At 63.8% G+C, this 19,341-nt stretch overlaps 1 protein-coding gene and 1 long non-coding RNA gene across 6 annotated transcripts; one reads left to right on the top strand and one right to left on the bottom strand.

The window, feature by feature from the left end:
* Positions 1–2,434: 2,434 nt before the first annotated feature.
* Positions 2,435–10,008, bottom strand: NUDT14 (nudix hydrolase 14). Of its 5 annotated transcripts, XM_067027620.1 has the most exons (6): positions 9,847–9,876; positions 6,951–7,938; positions 6,810–6,853; positions 6,142–6,206; positions 5,703–5,940; positions 2,435–2,749 (listed from the first exon to the last, which is right to left on the bottom strand). In XM_067027620.1, the coding sequence occupies exons 2-6, from the start codon at positions 6,960–6,962 to the stop codon at positions 2,509–2,511; spliced, it is 600 nt and encodes a 199-aa protein (XP_066883721.1). In that variant the 5' UTR covers positions 6,963–7,938; positions 9,847–9,876; the 3' UTR covers positions 2,435–2,508. The 5 variants fall into 5 exon arrangements, with proteins under 5 accessions (XP_066883721.1, XP_058914848.1, XP_066883719.1 ...); XM_059058865.2 differs by lacking the exon at positions 6,951–7,938 and having other exon boundaries at positions 9,847–10,008; XM_067027618.1 differs by lacking the exon at positions 6,951–7,938 and having other exon boundaries at positions 6,142–6,173; positions 9,847–10,008.
* Positions 9,793–17,440, top strand: LOC131753500 (uncharacterized). The gene is made up of 5 exons (XR_010839358.1): positions 9,793–9,876; positions 11,334–11,424; positions 11,554–11,697; positions 12,234–12,300; positions 15,727–17,440. It is a non-coding gene; the product is annotated as an uncharacterized lncRNA (long non-coding RNA).
* Positions 17,441–19,341: the final 1,901 nt, after the last annotated feature.

Here is a 19,341-nt window from a genome sequence, read left to right as displayed (position 1 = left end):
AGACAGTGGTCCGGCCCCATCTGCCTCCAGCCAGGCCCTTTGGGAACGGGACGGGCTCCCCGCCTCCTGGCCCGGGGCCCCCTCACACTCATGGTGCCCTTCAGCCTCCTGCCCCCTAGAAGCCACAGCCCAGACCTAAGGGACCCAGGAGAGGTTCAAGACGGGAAGCTGGCCGCTTGAGGGAAGGGGCAGGCATTGCGGCTGCTGGCAGAGGGGATCCTCCCTCCTGGGGTCCCCTCCTACAGGGACTTCTGTACCCCCGGGCCAGAGGGCTGGCGATCCAGAGGCAGCCAGGCTCCGGCCTCTTCCCTTGCTGGGCCAGGGTGCCCCGCCTCTTCCAGGAAGACCCCCAGCATTGTTCTGGGGCCCACTGGGCCACAACACCCCTCAGTCTCCCCACCCCACCCACCCCCTAACCCAAGGGCTCCCTCTCCAAGCTCCTCACACCAGGCAGGCAAGTTCTGGGATGGGTCTCAATTTGTGCCGGACAAGGCACACAGGAGGTGGAGGCTGCTCCGCCTGGCCGGGGGGCTTCAGGACCAGGCCGGGGTTCGAGCTGCTGGGCGTTTGGACAGAGCCGGCTGGGCTCAGGAGTGAGCTGCGCTTCCGCCCGTGTTCTGCGGTGCTAAATATAGCGGCCAGGGAGGGGAGTTTCCGGTTACAGCCCCCCCAGCCCTGTGCCGGGAAATCGATGCCAGCTCCATTAGGTCCGGCGGTGGTGCCTGCTGACCCGCCCCATCGGGCTGCCAAGCAGAGTGCGGGGCTGGACTGCACCCAAGTCTGGGGCCCTGCCCCCAGCCCCCGCCCCGCCAGGCTGGAGCCCGGCATGCTCCCCAGGGCACAGAGAGCCCCCAGCCCCAGCCAGTGCCCACGAGGGGCCCCTCTGAGATGGTGGGCAGCGCCTGCAGCCCAGCCCAGAAGGCCAGCAGAGCTCAGGAGGTGGGCATCAGGCGGTCCGCGAGACGCAGGCAGGGTGGGCCGTGCCGCCCTGGGAATTCTCCAGGTGTTCTGGGGCCCGGGGCGGCCCACTGGGCCTCCTCTGGACGGGGCGGAGCTGGGCCGCTCAAGACCCCAGTGCAGCACGACCCTGCCGGCCCCCTGGACGCGCACCCACGCCTTGAGTGCCCTGCCCCAGCAGCGTGTCACTGCCTGGCTGGGCTCCCAGGAGGCCCCACCTGGGTGGCCCCACCTGGGTCACAGCCGGCATTTGCATACAGGTGATGCTGCTTGAGTGGGCCCCTTGGGCGCAGCTGTCCCAAGACAGCCTGGGGTGCCAGGCTCGGGGGCTGTTGGCACTGAGCCACACACACTCCGAAGGCCAGCGGGAAGGGAAGTGCCCGCCGGGGGTGGGCCTGGGGCGAGGCGGGGGGGCACAGGAGGGCCGGGGGCCTTCAGCCCAGGGAAGGTGCCCCCACCTGACGGCAGGGTCTCAGCAGAAGCCAGGGCAGCAAGTCCTGCCTTGGCATCCAGGGTCCAGTCCCAGGGAACACTGGGCACAGGGCACGAAGTCAGGTTCACGGCCAAGCTCCCGGTCACCCCAGCTCCCCAGTCCCCACCTGCCTGTCGGGCAGCAGCCCCTGGACACCTTGCCCGCTCCAGGGTCAGGGGACCATGACCCAGGCTGCCCCCATCCCATCCCCTAGGGCACTGCCCAAGGGGCTGACCAGAGGATTTGGGGGCCTATGGGAAAACGCCGGGCCAGGTCACCACCCTCCAAGAAGCCTGCCTGGCCCTCAGGCTGGGCCCTCATCCCCAACTGATGGCCCAGCCACGCCCACAGATGCCCGTGACCATGGTACAGCACACATGCTTCACGGTGGGCTCCAGCCCACCCGTTATGTACAGAGGTCTTACTCGGTGCCTGGCCGAGCCGACATCCAGCCCTCCTGCGGCCCCAAGTGCGTGCCAGCGTGCGAGGCAGGGGTCCTGTGGGGCTCTCAGGCTACACCACGCACAGGTTGGCAGGAGGGGTGAGACCTCATCACCAACACAGGGGACACAGGGCTACTGAGAGCCCCAGTCAGGGAGGGGACCCCTCACTGGCCCCAGAAGCAGGGAGCACGTGCCTTGTGGGTCTGTCCGCATCCTCTCCTGACGTGGCTGGCTCAGCCACCGCTCCCGAGGCCACAGATCTATCCATTGCCCAGTACCCAGTGGGCCCTGAGCGCTTGACATGGCTGAGCCCATCCCCAGCCCCTCCTGCCCCCAGAAGTGGCACTGCACGGCACCGTCCTCCCTGCCCCCAACGCAACCTGGGGCACTAGCCAGGGCCTGGCCTAGGCCTCTGCCAGCCGCCAACTCCCAGCTGCCCCCTGCACAGCCTGCAGCCGACGCTTCTGCTCCAGTGGAGCTGAGGGGCTTTCACGGGGACCGCACCCTCCCCTGCCCCCCCCCAGCCCCCCCCGGCCACAGCTCGGAGTCAGGAGACACAGGCTAGAGCTACAGCAGCCTTTATTGGGCTTGCGGGGCAGGTGTCCAGAACTGGGCTCGTCCAGACCCCCTGGAGTTTCACTGGGGACGCAGGCCAGGGGCCACGTGGCTGAGGAACCACGAGATACCAAAGATGACGCCGAGGGTCTTGGGAACATCGGGGTCATCTGCGAAGGCCCGGGCGCCACCCAGGGGCAGGTGCACGACCTCGATGAGCTCACCCTCCTCGGCCAGGCCCCCGCCTGGGCCACCCCGCTGGGCATCTGTCACCTCTGCGTAGAACATGGTCTGGCTGGAGCTGGTCAGTCCCACGCCAGACCTACGGGTGGAGACAGCATGTGCTGAGGCATCCACACAGGCCCCGCTGGCCACGCCTGCCCCTTCCACAGCCCTCTCTTGTCCACTCCTTCCAGCCCCTGGTAGGCAGCTCTCCAGGATGCCCCCTGGCCCCCCAGATTCCCCCCTGTGGTGTACACACTCCATGTAATCCCCTCCCTTCAAGGGTGGGGGAAACCTAGGAGGATGTTGGATGTAACCTCCCACCATGATTAGGCTCCCATGTGATGAGGTTAGGTCAGGTGATGAAAGCGGAATTCTGCAGATGTAATTAAGGGCCCTAATCAGGTGACTTTAAGTTCATCAAAAAGGGAGATTATCCCGGGTGGGCCTGACATAATCAGGCGAGCTCTTCCTTGCCGGTTTAGGGGTCAGAGATGGAAAGAGTCAGAGAGACACTTGAAGACGAGGTATGCCACCATGCTGTAAGAGGGCCATGCGCTAGGGCTTGTGGGCTAGGAGCCGACCGTGGGCCCCTGGCCGACAGCCAGCGGGAGACAGAGCCCTCAGTCACGGCCACGAGGCGCTGGGAAGCCAAACCTCAGCCCCAGATTAGACCTCAGCCTGGCCGACGCCTGACCGCAGCTTGGCGGTCAGGCTGCGGGACCCTGAGCAGTGGCCCAGGTCCCCAGCAAGCAGACTGCTGACCCACAGCAAGCGTGAGGTTGTCAGTGGGGGTCGCTGAAAGCTGTTGAGTCTGGCAGGCGGTTCTGTGGCACCAACACTCCGCCCACGCTGGGCCTCAGCCAGGCCTCTCCCCACACAGTGGGCCCCGGTTCGCACCCGGGGCTCTGGCCGGCGCAGCCTGGGTCCGCGAGCACTCCCGTGTGGGCACCTGCAGGACGCCTCTTCTGAGCTGGGGGGGGGGCTGGGGCTCACGGCGGGGTGGGACGAGGTCCCCAGGGCCGGGACCAGGGTTCACAGGCTGGAGAGGAGTGTCAAGGAGTCCCCTCCCTCCCTCGGTGGTGGCCAGGAGGGGGCTTCTGGCCACCAGGACGGGGACAGGCACCCAGGCAGAGGGTAGGGGCCCAGACTGGTGCCGGTGGAGGTCAGGGGTGGGCAGCCAAGGTGACTGCTGGCCATGAGGACGGGGAGGGGGACAGACAGGAGGGGAAGGGCTGAGCATGGTTTGCAGGGGGAGAGGGGAGCCAGAGGGTGTCCGGGGAGACGTCCAGGGGATAAGGGAGACCCCAGGCCACCCCGGCAGGTTAGCCGAGGGCAGCCGGGGCCTGCAGGGTGGAAGCGCCCCGGAGGTGCGCCCCGCACATGGGGCAAGGAGCAGAGCTGGAGGAGCTTCCCTCCCACCCCCAGGCGGGGGGCCCCACCCAGACTGACCTCACCCAGCTGCTTCCTCGGCCCTCCGGCCCCTTATCTCCCTCGGACCCTTCCTGACAGCCCATTTCCGCCGGCAGCTACAGCCTGCGCCTTTGATGGAAGCAGCGGTCTGTGGGGTTTCCAGTCCCAGTTTCCGCCGGCACGTGACGGACACCGGCGCCGAGAAGAACGTGCCTGGCCAGGCCGGGCACTGCCTCTCCCTGCTCACTCGATCACGTCCTCAGCTGGGGGATCTCAGGCGAGTGCTGGGCCTTGTCGCCTGGGACGGGCCGATGAGTGGCCTGGCTCACCCCCGGGGCCACAGAAGAAAGCCACGGGCCCTACCACAGGGCAGCACAAGCCCCTGCTCAAGCAGCCCGCCGTCGGGCTCCCGGGGAGAGCTGCCCTGGCCCCCACGCCAGCCCCGCCGGGCCCTGCCTCCGCACAGCCAGCCACCCTCCCCTCTGAAGTGTGGTCTGAGCAGGCCACTGGCTGTCCAGAGCCCTCCTTGGCACCCCAGCACCCTCAGGATCAGGCCATGGCCCAGAGGCCAGGGCCGCTTGTCCCCTTGCCCCTGAGCCTTCGCCACGCAGCCCCTCTGCCAGGACTCCCCCAGACGCCCCCGCTCGCGGGACCCCGACCCTCCAGGGCACCTCCACCTGCCTTCCTCCTGGCCTGCCCGCTGGCTCAACCGCTACCCGAGGTCAGGCCCCTTGGATTCTCCGGACCCCCCGGACCGCCAGCCCAAAGGCTCAGAGGCCAAGTGGTGGCCAGCCACGCGGAGGATGCCTGCAGATAACTGAGGCCCCTCACGCCAAGATGTCTGGCTCTTTGGTGTAGAAATCCCACGTCTAAGTTCCTGGGACTGAAAGTCAGCTCCACCCCCACCCCAGGCTGGGGGCGCCTGGACGAGGCCCTGGGTGTCGCCGAGGGGGGCCCAGGCCCAACACTGAGTGGCCCCTTGCCGGACCGAGGAGGGCCCCTCCACCTCTGGAGAAGGCCGCCAGGGGCTCAGCATCAGGGCGACACCGTGAGACCCTCCTCCTGCTCCCGGACTTCACCAAGGTCAGGGACCCATCACGGCATCCTCAGGCCAAGGGTGGGCTCCACCCCGACATCCTGTCCTGGGACGGGGGGAACGAGGGGCCAGCGGGCACCTGGGCTCTGGCGGGGGCCGGCCGCACTTCGCCCCCCAACCCCGGCCCAGGACTGGGCCTTTCCCTCGCCCCTGAGCCGCTGTCAGAGCAGACCTGTGACTCACCCCCACCCCCAGCGCCCGGTGCTTAATCCCACAGGAAGTAGAGGCATCTGTCAGCAGCAGCTGCCACCCGGAGCCGGGGGTCGGCCCCGCCGGGGTGGAGGGCAAGGGCGCGGGGCCAAGCACGCTGCAGGGCTAGCCCTGAGGGCCCCGGCTTCCAGCCCCGATCTCGCCCTGAGGTGCGTTCCGTCCGACCTCCCCCAGCGTGGGAAGGTCGACAAACAAGGAGCCACCGCCCTGCTTGTGCACCCCTGGGAGCAGGGCGCTCACTGCCCCCCAGGCAGCACGTCCCGTCCCCCGGGCTGCGCTGGCAGCAGACGGTCCTTCCCCAGCCCCGCAGGCCCACGGGCCCAGCCCCACTCACTTGTACGTGGCGACCCGGCGCAGGCCAGAGGGCGCCAGGCGGTAGCCGCACTCCTCCCACGCCTCCTTGCAGGCCACCTCCTCCAGCGAGAGCCCGGGCTGGTCCACGAGGCCGGCGCACAGCTCGTATGTCACCCCTGCCGAGCCAGGCAGTGCCGGCTGCAGCTCCCGGGGCCTGTCCTGGTCCACGGCGGCCAGGGACCCCGGGGAGAGGCGCTCCACCTCGCCAGCGTACACAGCTGGTTGGGGGAAGGCAGACCGCGGTCACCGCCCTGTGGTGGCCAGCTCCACGTGACCCGCTCTGGCCAGACCCCCTTGCCGGGCCTCAGTTTCCTCTAGAGCCCTCTCCCCACGTCTGCACTCTGACCCCAGGACCCCAGGGGCCTGAACGTGAGCCTGCAGGCCTCCCCTCTCCCCGTACCCCACTTGCGCCGCCTCACCCGGCCGGAACTGCTTCACCAACACCAGGCTCCTTTGAGAAGAGTTGAACATGAGAACGGTCACACTGCAGGGGGAGGGACCCAGCTCAGCACAGAAGCAGCCCCCTCACCTCACCCCCCTGGGGGCCCAGCCCACCTCCTCCCCTCCACAGCCCAGGAAGGTGGTGTCCCTTTGCTCAGGTGGACAGACTGAGGCCCAGGCCAGGGCCACACAGTCAGGCGAGGTAGGACCCAGGTCTCCTGTATTGCAGCTGGCAGGCCGGGGGCCGGCGGGGTGGGAAGGACGTGCTGGGCAGCTGGGCAGGCCGGGGGTGGCAGCAACCGAGGACGGGTGACTAACGGGACACGTGGCCCCTGCTGGCCGGCTGCCGCCAGCCACACTCCTGACGCCACGCTGCCGTCCAGCCCGTACTCCCGACGCTCGGGGGCGAGGGCGCCTGGGCAGCCTCTCTCGGGTCCAAGAGGGCCTGCCCACCATCACGGTCCAGGTGGCCTGAGCCGGGACCCAGCTCGGGCTCCAGGCCTCGGGCTGACCCCTCAGTAAGACGACGGGGAACGTGGGGACTTCAGACACGCAGAGGCGGGTGGGGCTCTGTGCCCCTGGGCCCGGTGTCCCTGCAGACATCAGCCTGGGGCTTCCCCGGCGGCCAGCCAGGCTGGGCCCTCACCTGTCATGGGTCTTCACGAAGTCCCACGACTTCTGGGTACCATTCTGCAAGAGGCAGGGCGGCGGTCAGGGAGGGCTGAAGGGCTGGCAGCGCGGGTGGAGGTGCTCCAGGGAGTGAGAAGGCCACACAGACCCACCGTACCAGGCCAGTCATGGCCCGGGCCCACCAGGAGCAAGGAGCTGCGGCACCGCGGGCAGGGAAGTCCGGGACAGCCTGATGCTCTCAAGGGACGAGGCAGAAAACCGGGCCAAGGGGTGGGAAGGCGTCCCGGCACAGCGTGAGCCACCACCCAGCACAAGCCAAGTGTGAGAAGCTGCAGCGAGGACCATGGGGGTGTGGGGGAGAGGCAGGCATGACAGGTCCTCACAGTCAGGGCGAGGGCCAGGAGGGGTCCCCAGCGGCTAGAGCAGAGATCAGGTTTTCATTGCCGAAGCTCCCTTGGGCCACTGGACAAAGGGCGACGGGAGGGCAGGAGGGGCAGGCGGGCCTCCTGAGAGCGCAGCAGCCCCGGGAGCAGCTGGGGAAGGGTGTGCCCGCGCGGGCAGGAGCTCAGCCCACAGGATGTGATGATTCAGTGATGATGACTGGACGGTGGATGGCCCTCTCCCCGGCCCGGTCTCTGTCTTGGGCTGTCTCTCCTGTGTCCTGTGGTCCTGCTGCTGTCACTTCCTTCCACCCTCCGGCTCCCTGACCCTGGACACCCTGTCCCGGCAGCTCCCAGGGCTCTGAGCAGCGATCAGTGAACAAAAGGCAGTGCGGGCGGCCAGGGCCTGGACCAGCACCACCGGGGGCGGCCAGAGCCTATGCTAACGGGGTTCCAGCCGGCAGGGGGCACGAGGGGCCAGAACCCTGCCAGCTGGACACCACTAAGTGAGGCAGGCTCCCGCCTTCCGGGCCGTTCCGCCTGGCCCTGACCCCTCCCCAAGGGGTCTCCGAGGATGGGGCTGGCCCTGGGGCCCTGGAACCCAGCCCTGTGGACGCCCACCACCGGCTCGCTTAGCTCACTGCTGCTCAGCCACCGGGTCAGCCCTGCGCCCTGGCGTGCTGCTGGCCCCACACTTGGGGCCCCGTCCGAGCAACGAAACAGACATGGATCTGAGCACCAGAGACACCGGAAGTGCAACCGGGGCTGCAAAAGAGGGAGGATGCTAAGGAACAGCCTGTGTGAGGACTTCACGGAGGAGGTGACACTGCACCGGGCCCCACAGAGAAGAAAGGGCATTCCCAGCAGTGGGCCCTGACAGGCAGAGGCCCACATGCTGGCCTGAGGGGAGCTGGGAAAATTGGTCTGAGCTGGGCCTGAGGGCAGAGGTATTCTGGACGGGCAGCAGCCTCGGTTTCCAAGCGGGAGGGAGAGCCTATGTCCTGTCCTGTGCAGGTCGGGCCCGGGAGGCCGTTGTGAGGCACCACCCCCAAGAGGCAAGCCTGGGCCTGCCTGCAATCTGGCCACCCCAGGGCCAGCCACCCCCCAGGACGAGCTCCGGGGAAGGCCTGCCCCCCCCAGTCTGCCATGTGCCAGCTGTGTCCCCTGCCTCCCTCAGGCTAAGTGTCACCTCGTGCTGGTTTCAGGTACCCTCTTGGATCGAGATCAAAACATCTGTCAGACCCTCAGGTCCAGCCAAGGCAGGGTGCAGGGGAAGGTCCAGAGGGGCCTACTGAGGCCCAGCCAGCCCCTCCCAGAGGGTCAGGACCCAGGCCTGCCTCATCCTCCAGGGCCCTGGGAGGGAGGATCGGGACTGGGGTTTAAACACAGCCCCCTCCCCCCTCAGAGCCATGCGGGTGCCCTGCCTCAGGTTGCTCTGTCCGTCCAGCCACCCGATCTCCCCTGGCCATGGGTGGCTACTGACCAAAGGCTGCAGATGCCCCTCAGTGACGTTCACCACCCAGCCCAGTGTCCCGTGGCCCCTGGGAAACACCGCCCCGGGCCCCAGCCTGTGTCCATCGCAGCCTACCACCCGCGTGGGTTCAGCTTTGGTTACCAGCACCCATCCACGCTCCACAGGAAGTGGGGGAGCGTGCCACAGCCATAGGCCACAGCGGCTACGTGCCTGGACCACGCTGTGCCCACCTGCTAGCCCCAGAGCCCCAGCTCCTGGAGGCTGTGCAGCCACAGTTAGGCACCCCTGCCCCAGGCCAACACCAGGGAAAGGGCAGCAACCTCCGTGTCCCTGCACTCTGCTCCTCAACCAACCCGGGCCTTTGCCCCAGGCCGGTGCTGCCAACTTGGGTCCATCCTGGGGATACGAATTCCCTGTCCCCTAGAGCCAACGGGACAGCGGCGACAGGGGAGGGGGAGGGGAGTGCAGCCTCTCTCAGGCTGGGCATCAAGAGGGCTTCACAGGTTAGTGAGAGTAAGGGGCCTGGGGAGGAGGGAGGGGACAGGATGCTGCAGGCCAGGGACAGCCCGGCAGAGGGGCACCAAAGACCTGCACCACCGGTCCTAACTGAGGGGGCAGGGAGGGGCTGCACCAGACTCGGAGGAGTGCAGTCCTCACCTGGATAGCGTGGGGGAACTCGGTGGAGCGGCGAGCAAAAGGTGGGGGCCCGAACTGGACAAACAAGTGTTTCCTGTGAGCCTATAACTTGCACAGCGCCACGGGAGGCGGTGTGGTCCTGCACTCCCTCCCCGGGCCGGCAGGAGGAGGTGACGCCCCGGCAGGCAGCCCACCTGGAGAGGCTCTCCAGCGCTCACCAGCTCCATCGCCGGCCTCCTCTGCCCAGAACGGAGACCACCACCACCAGGAAGCTTTCCTTGATCCCCGGGGCGCCCAATACGTCCCACCGCAAAAAAGGGCCGGGGCCCAGCAAAGCCTCCTTGGAGAAATGAGTGGTCCCCCGAGGTGTCCCTGCCCAGAGCCGGACGCTCAACCGCTCTGCGAACCCGGACGCACAGGCAGAGAGCTCGGCGGAGAGGCGAGGCCCGCGGGGCGGGGGCGCGAGGCCATGGGCGGGGCCACGGGCGCGTGGGCGGGGTCCGGGGCCGGCGTCGGGCCGCGGAAGGCGCGGAAGGCTCGCAAGGCGCGGAAGGCGGGCTCACCTGGCGGTAGTGCAGAGTGAGCGGCAGCAGGTAGGGCGAGGCTGCGCAGCGGCCTACGGCCGCCCCCTCGATGCGCTCCATGGCGGCGTGCGGGGTAGCGCGGGCCCGGGGCGGACGCGGGCAGGATCCGCTCAGGACTCGAGCGGGCGGGCGTGTGACCGAGCTCTGGGCATGCCCGGTGCGCGTGGGGCGGGGCGGGGCGGCGCCGAGCAGGGGGGGCGGGCCCGGCGCGCAGGTACCCGGTCCCCGTGCAGGTGGGGGGCTCGTGACCGCGGGGCACTCCCGGAGCCGCGCAGGGTGTGAGCAGGGCGTGGGGCTCGCCAGCTGAGCCCCGCGACGGGAGAGGGGGGTCAGCCGAGTGCGCGGCAGGGCGGGGCGGGCGCAACTGGAAGGGAGGGTCTGAGGAGGTGACCGCCGGTGCTGGAGTCGGGGTGGGGGTGACTTGGCCGTCCCGGTTGGGGGGAGAGAGACGCAGCGCAGCTCTGGGGGAAGGGGGGGATGAGCCGAGCGGACGCCTCCCCCTCTGGGGCTGACCATACCCCGGGACTGGGTCTTCCGGGGCGGGGGCGGGCCTCCAGGGAAGGAGCGACTAGGTCCTGAAGACAGAAGCTGGCGGTCACGGCTGCCTCGCCGCCGAGCCCCGAGAGGAGGAAGGCAGAGGTGGATTCGGGGCCGCGCACGGGGTCCTCCGTACGCCGTGGTGGAGAGAGAGTGTCTACACCTCTAGGGGCCCCTGGGTGGAGGGAGAGAAGGCTCTGGAAAGAGGGCAAGGTGAGAGGAGCCTGAGTGGGGACGGGAGAGCGACCAGGGTGTAGGCAGAGCCAGGCCCTCCCCGCGAGACTCCGGCGGGCTGGCGGGGAGCTGGCCTGGGCCCGACTGTCCCCCTGCCCCACGTGCCCCACTGGGAGGACCTGCCCCTCGCTGTCTCTGGGGCTTCCCCTCTTCCACCGCGGCAGGCAACTAAGTGCGCTTCCCTCCCCCAAGAAGCCCCTCCCTGCTGGGGAAGGGCCCCCTCCTTGCTTGGATGTGGATCCCAAGGACCTGCTTCAGATGCGGCCACTGCCTCCCCAGGGACAGGCACATATGGTGGGCTGGGGCAGCTGAGCCCTGACCTGCACCTGGTCTGAACTATGGCCCCAGGGCGGACAGCCCAGGTGGGCCTGAAATTGACTCCCATGTCCCCGTTATCCATTGCTGTGTAACAAAGCACCCCCGAAGTTCGTGGCTTAAAGCCCCCCCTTTGTTCCTCTCTGTGTTGGTCTGTGGATGGCCCTGGCTCAGCTGGGCAGCTCCCCCTTGGGGCTTCTCTGCAGTGTGGTCAGGTAGCAGCTGAGGTGGGATCTTCTGAAGGGATGCACGTCCAGGATGTCTGGTGCCCTAGCTGGGTGGCTGGCTGGCCGTCTCCCTGAGCGTGGCCTCTCAGTGTGGCCGGCTTGGGCTTCCTGGGAGCGTGGCAGCCTCACGGTAGTGGGGTTATTCCATGGCAGCTCCCAGTCCACGGTCACGGGTCCAAGCTTCTCACGACCCAGCCCGAGATGCCTGACAGCATCATTTCCCCTGCGTCCTATGGGCCAGAAAGTAAGTCCTGGCCACCCTAGATTCCGTGGTGGTGGTGGGGGGGTTACTTCCCGAGGGTAGGAGACCTGGGACACATGGTTTATAAGGGCCATCGTAAGAGACTAGCCATCACCCCCCATCACTCTGTAGGGCAGTGCACTTGCCAGCCTTGGCCTGGCCACATAGCGTCCTGGAGGCCAGAGTGAGCATCCGCCAGAGAGCCCATCCTAGAGGTTGGTCCGGTCCTGCCCAACAGCCAGGCGGGCCTCTTCCTCCACACACGCGGGACCCAAGGTGTGCTCCCTCCCTCAAACACAGGCCATTTCCTCCCGTGTTTGTGTGAAAATGAGAACAAACCACAGAGCCTGCACAGCAGCGGCCCAGGCCAAGGAGGAGCCTTGCTTGCAGCCCCTCCGCCCGCTGGCTGGAGCTCAGCTCAGACGCAGGGAAGACCCAGCAACTCCACAGAGCATCATTTTGCTCATATTTGGGGGGAGGTCGCATTTGACATCGATGCAGGCTGAGACAACTGGCAGTGTAGATTGCAAAACGTGTGCCTTCAGAATGCCAGCAAGGTGCCACCCCTGCAGGAAGCAGCCTGCCAGTTCCTCAGGCGGTTAAACATAGAGTTACTGGGTGACCCAGCAGTTCGCCCCCCGGGTGTCTATCCAAGCCTTCAAAACGGACTCAAACAGATATTGGCAGTATTCACAATAGCAAAAGGTCAGCGCAAGCCGTGTCCGTCAACTGATGACCAAATAAACAGTGTGGTCTAGCCACACAGGAGAACGTGCCTCAGCCATAAAGAGGAATGAAATGTTTCATTGCAGCACTATTTAAAATAGCCAAGACGTGGAAGCACCTAGACGTCCATCGACAGAAGAGAGAATAAAGAAGGTTGGTACCTATATACGGTGGAATATTACTCAGCCATAAAAAAGAAGGAAATAGGGCTTCCCTGGTGGCGCAGTGGTTGAGAGTCCGCCTGCCGATGCAGGGGACACAGGCTCGTGCCCTAGTCCGGGAAGATCCCACATGCCGTGGAGCGGCTGGGCCCGTGAGCCATGGCCGCTGAGCCTGCGCGTCCGGAGCCTGTGCTCCGCAATGGGAGAGGCCACAGCAGTGAGAGGCCCGCGTACCGCAAAAAAAAAAAAAAAAAAAAGGTCCCATGTTATATGAAACGTCCAGAATAGGTGAATCCATAGAGACAGAAAGCAGATTAGGGGTTGCCAGGAGCTGGGGGAGGGGAGAACAGGGAGTGAGTGCTTAATGGGGACAGAGTTTCCTTTCCGGGTGATGAGAAAGTTGTGGAACTAGGGAGACTCGTGGTCGCACAGCACTGTGAATGTGCTGAACGCTGCCGAAATGTGCGACATAGGATGGTTAATGTGATGTGAATTTCAGCTCACTTTCTTTAAAGAAGGAAAAGTACATCAGTGAGACCCTTGCGGCGCATTCCACGCCGGTCGTGGACACCAGCCCCGTCGGCTGCACTCCCGGGGCCCTCTGCCGTAGGTCGGGACCAGGCCCCTGCAGCCTAGCCACGGGCCTGGGGACACGAGGCACGGTGGTCAGGCTCTGCCTCTGGAGGTGGTTGCGGCCGCCCGGCAGGGGAGCGAGAGGTCAGTGGGAGGGGCCTCGGCCATCGTTCAGAGCAGGGGCGTGCAGGTGGGTGGCCTTGGACCCCGTGGGGGCAGGTGCAGGTAGAGGTGTCTGGGTGGGGGACAGCCCCGGGGGCCAGGGCCCGAGCCACGAGGAGCCTCTGAACACCCGCCTCTGGGTTTGGGAATGCGGGGGCTTTGGAGACCCTGCCGAGCCGCGCTCCGTGGGCTCGGGTGCAGCCAGGTGAGCGTGGGCTGGCGCGTGTGGAGACCCTCACCCTGAGTGTCGGGGCCCCAGGGCTGCCGGGACAGGCCGCCGCGAGCTTGGTGGCTTGAAACGGCACAGACTGGTTATCCTAGAGCTGTGAAGGCGGAAGCCCTAGCGGGCCTCCCTGGGCTGAAGCCGAGGCGCGGGCAGGGCCGCCTTCCGGGGGCTCCAGGGGAGAACCCAACCCCTTCCTGGCCTCTAACAGCTTCTGGAAGCGGCCGCACGCCTTGGCTCCGGCCCCTCCTCCACCTTCCCGGCCAGCGGCCAGCAGTCCTGCTCTCTCTAGGGCTCTACCTCCTGCTGTCACATCTCTACTCTGAGCCCCCTGCCGTCCCCCACAAGGACCCTGTGGTGACACCGGCCTCCCCTGTGATCCTGGATCCCCCTACCTCAGGGTCCTTCACTTAACCGCGTCCTTGCCGTGTAAGGTTCCCCATTCGAGGGTTCTGGGAGTACGGTGTAGACACGAGAGCCAGGGCGGGGTCCCGGGTGGGATTCAGTCTGCTGGGCCCTGGCAGGACTGGGGGAAACTCCTGCTGGCCGCCGCCTCCCCTTCCTCTGTAAGAGGTAAGGATGAGGTCATCTACCAAGAGTGGGGCGGGCAGAGAGGGTGGCTGCACGTGGTCCCCGTGGGCTCGGGGGCCTGGAGTCCCGGTCACTTGGTGAGTGGGGCTTCCTGCTGGCACAGGGCTGGAGGAGGCCCTCGGACGGCGCCCAGCAGCCTGGGCAAGTGGACAGGGGGACATCGGCTTCCCCCAGGGCTCAGCCTTTGCCCAGAGGGGGTGACAGGGAGCCTGCGGGCCCAGAGAGGTGAGGATACTGGTCAGGGAGCTCCCGATGTGACAGACCCCAGGGATGGAGAGTGGTGAGGACCGGAGGGGCCGGCAGGCAGCGGGCAGCAGGGGAGTCAGGCTGGGCGTCCAAAACGGGTGCAAAACTCAAGCCTGGACACAGGCTGAGCCAGAGGGCAGTCGGGGGGGGGTCACGGCCAGGGGCGTGGGCGTGGGAGCCTGCTGGCTGGCAGGAGGAGTGGATACAGAGGAAGCCTGAGGACGGGGCCCGAGTGAGTGGTCGGGCGGGGCTCCAGGGGTGTAGCAGACAGCAGGTCCAGAGGAATAGCGATACCCCGAAAGCAGGGAGTGGGCAGAGGAGGAGAGGGCCTGGGGCAGCTGGCAGGGGGCTGGATTCACGCCACCTGGTTACTGATGACAAGCTGCCCCCAGTGTGTGTTTGCAGGGGTGGTGCCCTACCCTCTGCATCTCTGCAGCCAGGAGCAAAGGGCATCCCGGCTGGGCATCAGTGGGTCTGCCATCCTAAGCAAAGGGGCTGAGGGCCCAGGCGCAGTAAGGCCACCTTCTGGGGCTAAAGGTCTCACCTTTCGATGTCCTCAGGGGGGTGCCAGGGGTAGCACCAGAAAGCAGGGGCCGTGCAAAACCCCTGATCTTTCTGGGCACCTGGAGAGGCCTTTTCTTTTTTTTTTTTTATGGTCGCGCCACACCACTTGCAGCATCTTAGTTCCCCAACCAGGGATTGAACCCGGGCCACGGCAGTGGGAGCACCGAGCCCTAACCACTGGACCGCCAGGGAAGCCCCAAGAAGCCTTTTCTTTTCACATGAGTTGGGGAGTTTTAGTGATGGTTAAGTGTTTCTTGTTTGTGGTGGATTTTTAGTTTCATTTGGTTTGAGTGTTTTGCTCTTTTTAAAGTTAATTGTTTTTCCAAGTGATGCACATACACAGCAAAAGGAAAAAGAAAAACGTTAAATATTAGTGCAGGATTCGTACACAAAGCTACCCGTCCCCAGCCCGCCCCTCTCCACAGTTTGACCCCCCCAAAGGCGGCCACTGTCAACCCTTCAGGCTCATTCTTTTGATGTTTCCCCTCCAAGTGTCTCTGCTCATGCGGCCATTTCTTGATTTATTGGTTGTGGGCATTTTCCTCTGACTGCATGAGCTGGTCAGGGCAGCTCAGCCACAGGCAACCAGGAGAGCCACCAGAATAGCTCCAACAGCGTGGGGTCGGCAGTCTCCGACGAGAAGTCTGGAAGGAGGAGGCCCCAAAGCCTTCCATAGAGCACGTCCCCATGGCACAGCAGGTCAGCCCCTACTCAACCTCATGATCTCAACATGGCTGCCATGGCCCAGGCATCACCTACAGACGCAGTGGCATCAGGAAAGGCGAGGAGAGTCTCTTTGCAAATTAGGAGGAAACGCTTGCCCAGAAGCCCCCACTGTGAGGACCAGTGACCATTCACCTCTAAGATCTGGGCCAGGGTGTGGGGGGCACAGTGCCTTCCCTGAGCACACCCCAGGGAGGGTGAACGCACCCAACCCCAGGCTAGGACTGTGAAGAGGAGGTGAGGCGGGAGGGAGTGGACATGGAAGAGGCATCCACTGCCTCAGGCCCGCGGCCCTGGAGGGTTCCACACCCGCACGTCCCCTTCCTTCTCTCCCAGTGCGTGCCCCTCAGGATCGCCAGCTGCGTCAGTGCCGGGTGTCACCGTCCTGGATGAGAGGGCGCACCCCGTAGCATCTGAAGTGCATTCAGGAAGTTACCCTTCCTGCCACAGGTAATTCTGATTTTTGGATTTAACCCCTGCCTTTTCCTCCTTTCCTTCTGTGATGTTTAATTTTATGTGTGGACTTGGCTGGGCCACGGGTGCCCAGGTGTTTGGTGGGACTTCCTTCTGGGTGTCTCTGGTTGAGAGTAACATCCGAACGCGTGGTCTGAGCCAAGCAGGTGCCCTCCCCTTGCGGGTGGGCCTCGTCCGGTCCTGGAGGCCTCAACAGAGCAGAAGTGAGTGATGCAGAATCCGCTCTCCTGGCCCGACGGTCTCCAGCTCGGACAGCGGACTCAGGCAGGACCTCACACCTCCGGCTCCCCTGGGTCTCCAGCTGGCCGGCTGCAGACCTGAGGACTTGTCAGCCTCCATAACTGTGCGTGAGCCAATTCCTCATATTCAATGGGTATATATATCCGTCCTACTTTACACGTCTATATATAACACGTACTCACGTATGTGTTCTGTTTCTCTGGAGAACCTGTTGCCCCCGCCAATGTCAATGCCCCGGTTGTCCTGCAATTGGTCTGTCTTGGTGGCAGCTCCCCGGGGCCCTCCTCCTTTCGCCCTGGGCTGGTGCTTCCTCCTCCAGGACCCAGGGGTCTCCCGTCTCCCAGATGAGTTCCATCCCTGGGTCTCTGGCCCCGTGCCTTCCCCTTCCCCGGGTTCCCTTCATTTCACTGGTCCACGTCCTCCTCGTCCTTGAAATGCCTCGTGAAAGCTGATCAGTGAGGACCTTCACGTGTGTGGAAATGTCACCAGCCCCTCACCCTGATGGATGCCTGACCAGATGGGTAATTCTAGTAGGAGTGTCGTTTTCCCACGACGAAGCTTCTAGCATCAGGCTGGCTGCTGAGCCGCCGTGGCTTTCTAGTCCCTGACCGTTTGTGGGGAACTCCTTTCCCTCTGCGGCCATTTGGGTCCCCAGGTTCTGTAATATCCTGGGTTTCTCAATCCTTGGCCAAGTAGGCAGTGACCATTTCAGTCTGGAAACAGGTGCCCTTCCGTTTGGGAAATCTTCGTGTTGTTTCTTTGATCATTTTTTCCTTCCATTTTCTCTCTTCTGTCTAGAACTCCGGTTAGTTGGATGTTCGATTACGTGAATGAGCCCCTAATTTTCTTAACTTTCCTCTTTATTTTTGTCTCTTTGTCTTTACAGGAGAGTTTCTCAGTTTTATCTTTCAGTCCATCTGTCTTTTCCATATTTCTCCTGTTGTATTTTTAACCTGATGGGGGCTGTTCTCTCTCCCGCTTCCGTGTCTTCCCCCCAAGTGTGGGTGCAGTTGGGTTTTTCTGGCCCACACTCACTTTCTCTATTTCCTTTAATTTGGGGGCTGGGGGCACCCCATCTGTGTCTGGGTGGGTGTGTTGTCAACCGGGAGGGGGCTGCACTGCAAACTGGTGGGGCCCCCAGGTTTCAGTGCCTGGGGGTCCTTTCTGTGGGCCTCTTGGGGTCTCTCTCCAAAGCGGAGCCTGGGCCCCCGGCCTGGGCATGGAGCTGAGTGACCTGCGGACGCCGGGGTGGGGGTGGGTCTGTCTATGATCTTCCTTCTCCACCTCGTTATCCTCCGCAGACCCGCTGCACCAGCGTCAGCCTGTTTCATCGCTCTGGTTTCACTTTTTTTTTTTTTTTTTTGGCCTCGCTGTGCGGCATGTGGGATCTTAGTTCCCAGACCAGGGATCGGACCCAGGCCCCCTGCATTGGAAGTGCAGAGTCTTAACCACTGGACCGCCAGGGAAGTCCATCATTGCTGTGGTTTTGAGTGCATCTTCATACTTGGTTCTACAGGCTTTTTTTTCCAAATTAACTTACTTATCATTGACCTTTTTTCCTTACAAATGTTAGAACAAGGGTGACAAAACCAATGGCAGGAAGGTGAATTGGGGTGGCACTGGGTCTGCAGTCACCTGGGAGAGACTCGGGGTCTGCACGGCTCCCCGTGTGCCCAGATGGAGCAGATCTGCTCGCTTCTCAGGATCGCCGGCGTCCAGACTTCCTCTGTGCCAGCTGACCCACTCCTGCATGGTTTCCCTCCTACTGGGAACACTGCCCTGCTTTCTGTCAGGATTCTGCTGGCTTACTGCCATGGGAAGGAGCGCCACTGATTTACAAACACTGAAACGTGAAATGTGTACATGCAGAAGGGAATGAAAAATGTCTTTGTATAAAGTACAGTTTAAAGAATAATAGTAAAATAGACATGCAGGAGCCAGGTCATGCACTAGAGCACATTTCTGGTGCCCTGGAAGCTGCAGGGGGAGGACCGTGCCCCCAGCAAAGTAACTTCCTCCAGACAACGTAGACCGCCCACCGCCTCTCCTGAACCCGTCGGCGTTCGGTGTGTGTCCGCCGAGCTATAGTCCCTCTTGTTTTGACAAACTGCTCACCTGGAGGCGCCAGGAGAAGAGAAGCCGAGCAGAGCCGTGGGGTCCGGGTCTGGCCCCAGCCGCCCTGAGGGTTTTCAGGAACTGCTCTGGGGCCATCAGCGGGCAGGGGCACAGATGACCTAGGGACGTCCAGGCTCCGCACAGTCGGGGCGTCTTGCTGGGCGGTCCTGTATTTCTGCTTCTGGACCCGCCAGGGCCGTCTCCCAGTCCGCCGGCACAGGTCAGACGGGCCAAAGGAGACACTGCTGGGGAAGCCCCACCCTCAGCTGCCCCCGAGGTGCCGCCTCTGGCGTCACACTGTCTGACCTGGACGGCTGACGGTCCCAGGGGCGCGGCCGTCCTGCAGACATCTCCCTTAAGAAGCCCCTGTGCACTCACCTCCCCCGGCTCCCGAGTTAGATGCTGGAGGTCCGTTTGCCTGGTCTGTCTATTTCTTGGTTTGCTCTCATTTTGACGGAGCACATCCTTCAGTAGCTGCTTGAGACACGGTGCATGATGCGTGGAAGATACATTGTAACACCTTGCGTGTCTGAGAAGTTTTCATTAAACCCTCACGCTTGAATGATAGCTCGGGCAGGTATAGAATTCTAGGTTGGAAATCACTTTCCTCCGGCACTTCGTAGGTACTGATTCCTTGCCCACTTACCTACAGGGTGGCTGCTCTCACTTCTGAAGCCATTCTGAGGCTTCTTTGGGGACCTAATAATATATGTTCATTTGGAGAATGTCCCATTTGTACTAGAAAAGAGTGTGCCTCTTTCTATTTCTTGTGTTATCCACACAGTCCACAACTTTGCTTGTGATGCTTGAGCTGTCAGTGTCTGAGAGGGGAGTTGGAGGGTTTCCATCTCCAACCACCGTTGGTGGGTCAGTTGTCACCTATTGTTTTCTGTCTTCTTAGGCTATGTTTTTTTTTGTTTTGGGGGTTTTAAAAAAATATGTATTTTATTTAATTTGTTTGGTTGCACCAGATCTTAGTTGTGGCAGGCGGGTTCCTTAGTTGTGACTCGCCGGCTCCTTAGTTGTGGCAGGTGGGCTCCTTAGTTGTGGCATGTGGGATCTAGTTCCCTGACCAAGGATCGAACCCGGGCCCCCTGCGTTGGGAGCGCCGAGTCTTAACCA

This window comes from Kogia breviceps, chromosome 3 (assembly GCF_026419965.1).
Source record: "Kogia breviceps isolate mKogBre1 chromosome 3, mKogBre1 haplotype 1, whole genome shotgun sequence".
Taxonomy (NCBI): domain Eukaryota; kingdom Metazoa; phylum Chordata; class Mammalia; order Artiodactyla; family Physeteridae; genus Kogia; species Kogia breviceps.
This window is presented reverse-complemented; position numbering and strand designations above follow the sequence as displayed.

Bases quoted from the DNA above. Each gene is read 5' to 3' on its own strand.
- NUDT14 (XM_059058865.2), bottom strand. From the start codon at position 9,927: ATGGAGCGCATCGAGGGGGCGGCCGTAGGCCGCTGCGCAGCCTCGCCC. The intron at 6,207-6,809 runs GTGAGGGCCCAG...CTCCCCCTGCAG, and splicing joins TTCGTGAAGACCCATGACAG to TGTGACCGTTCTCATGTTCA. The intron at 2,750-5,702 runs GTGAGTGGGGCT...CTCCACCCGTAG, and splicing joins CGCCGGGTCGCCACGTACAA to GTCTGGCGTGGGACTGACCA.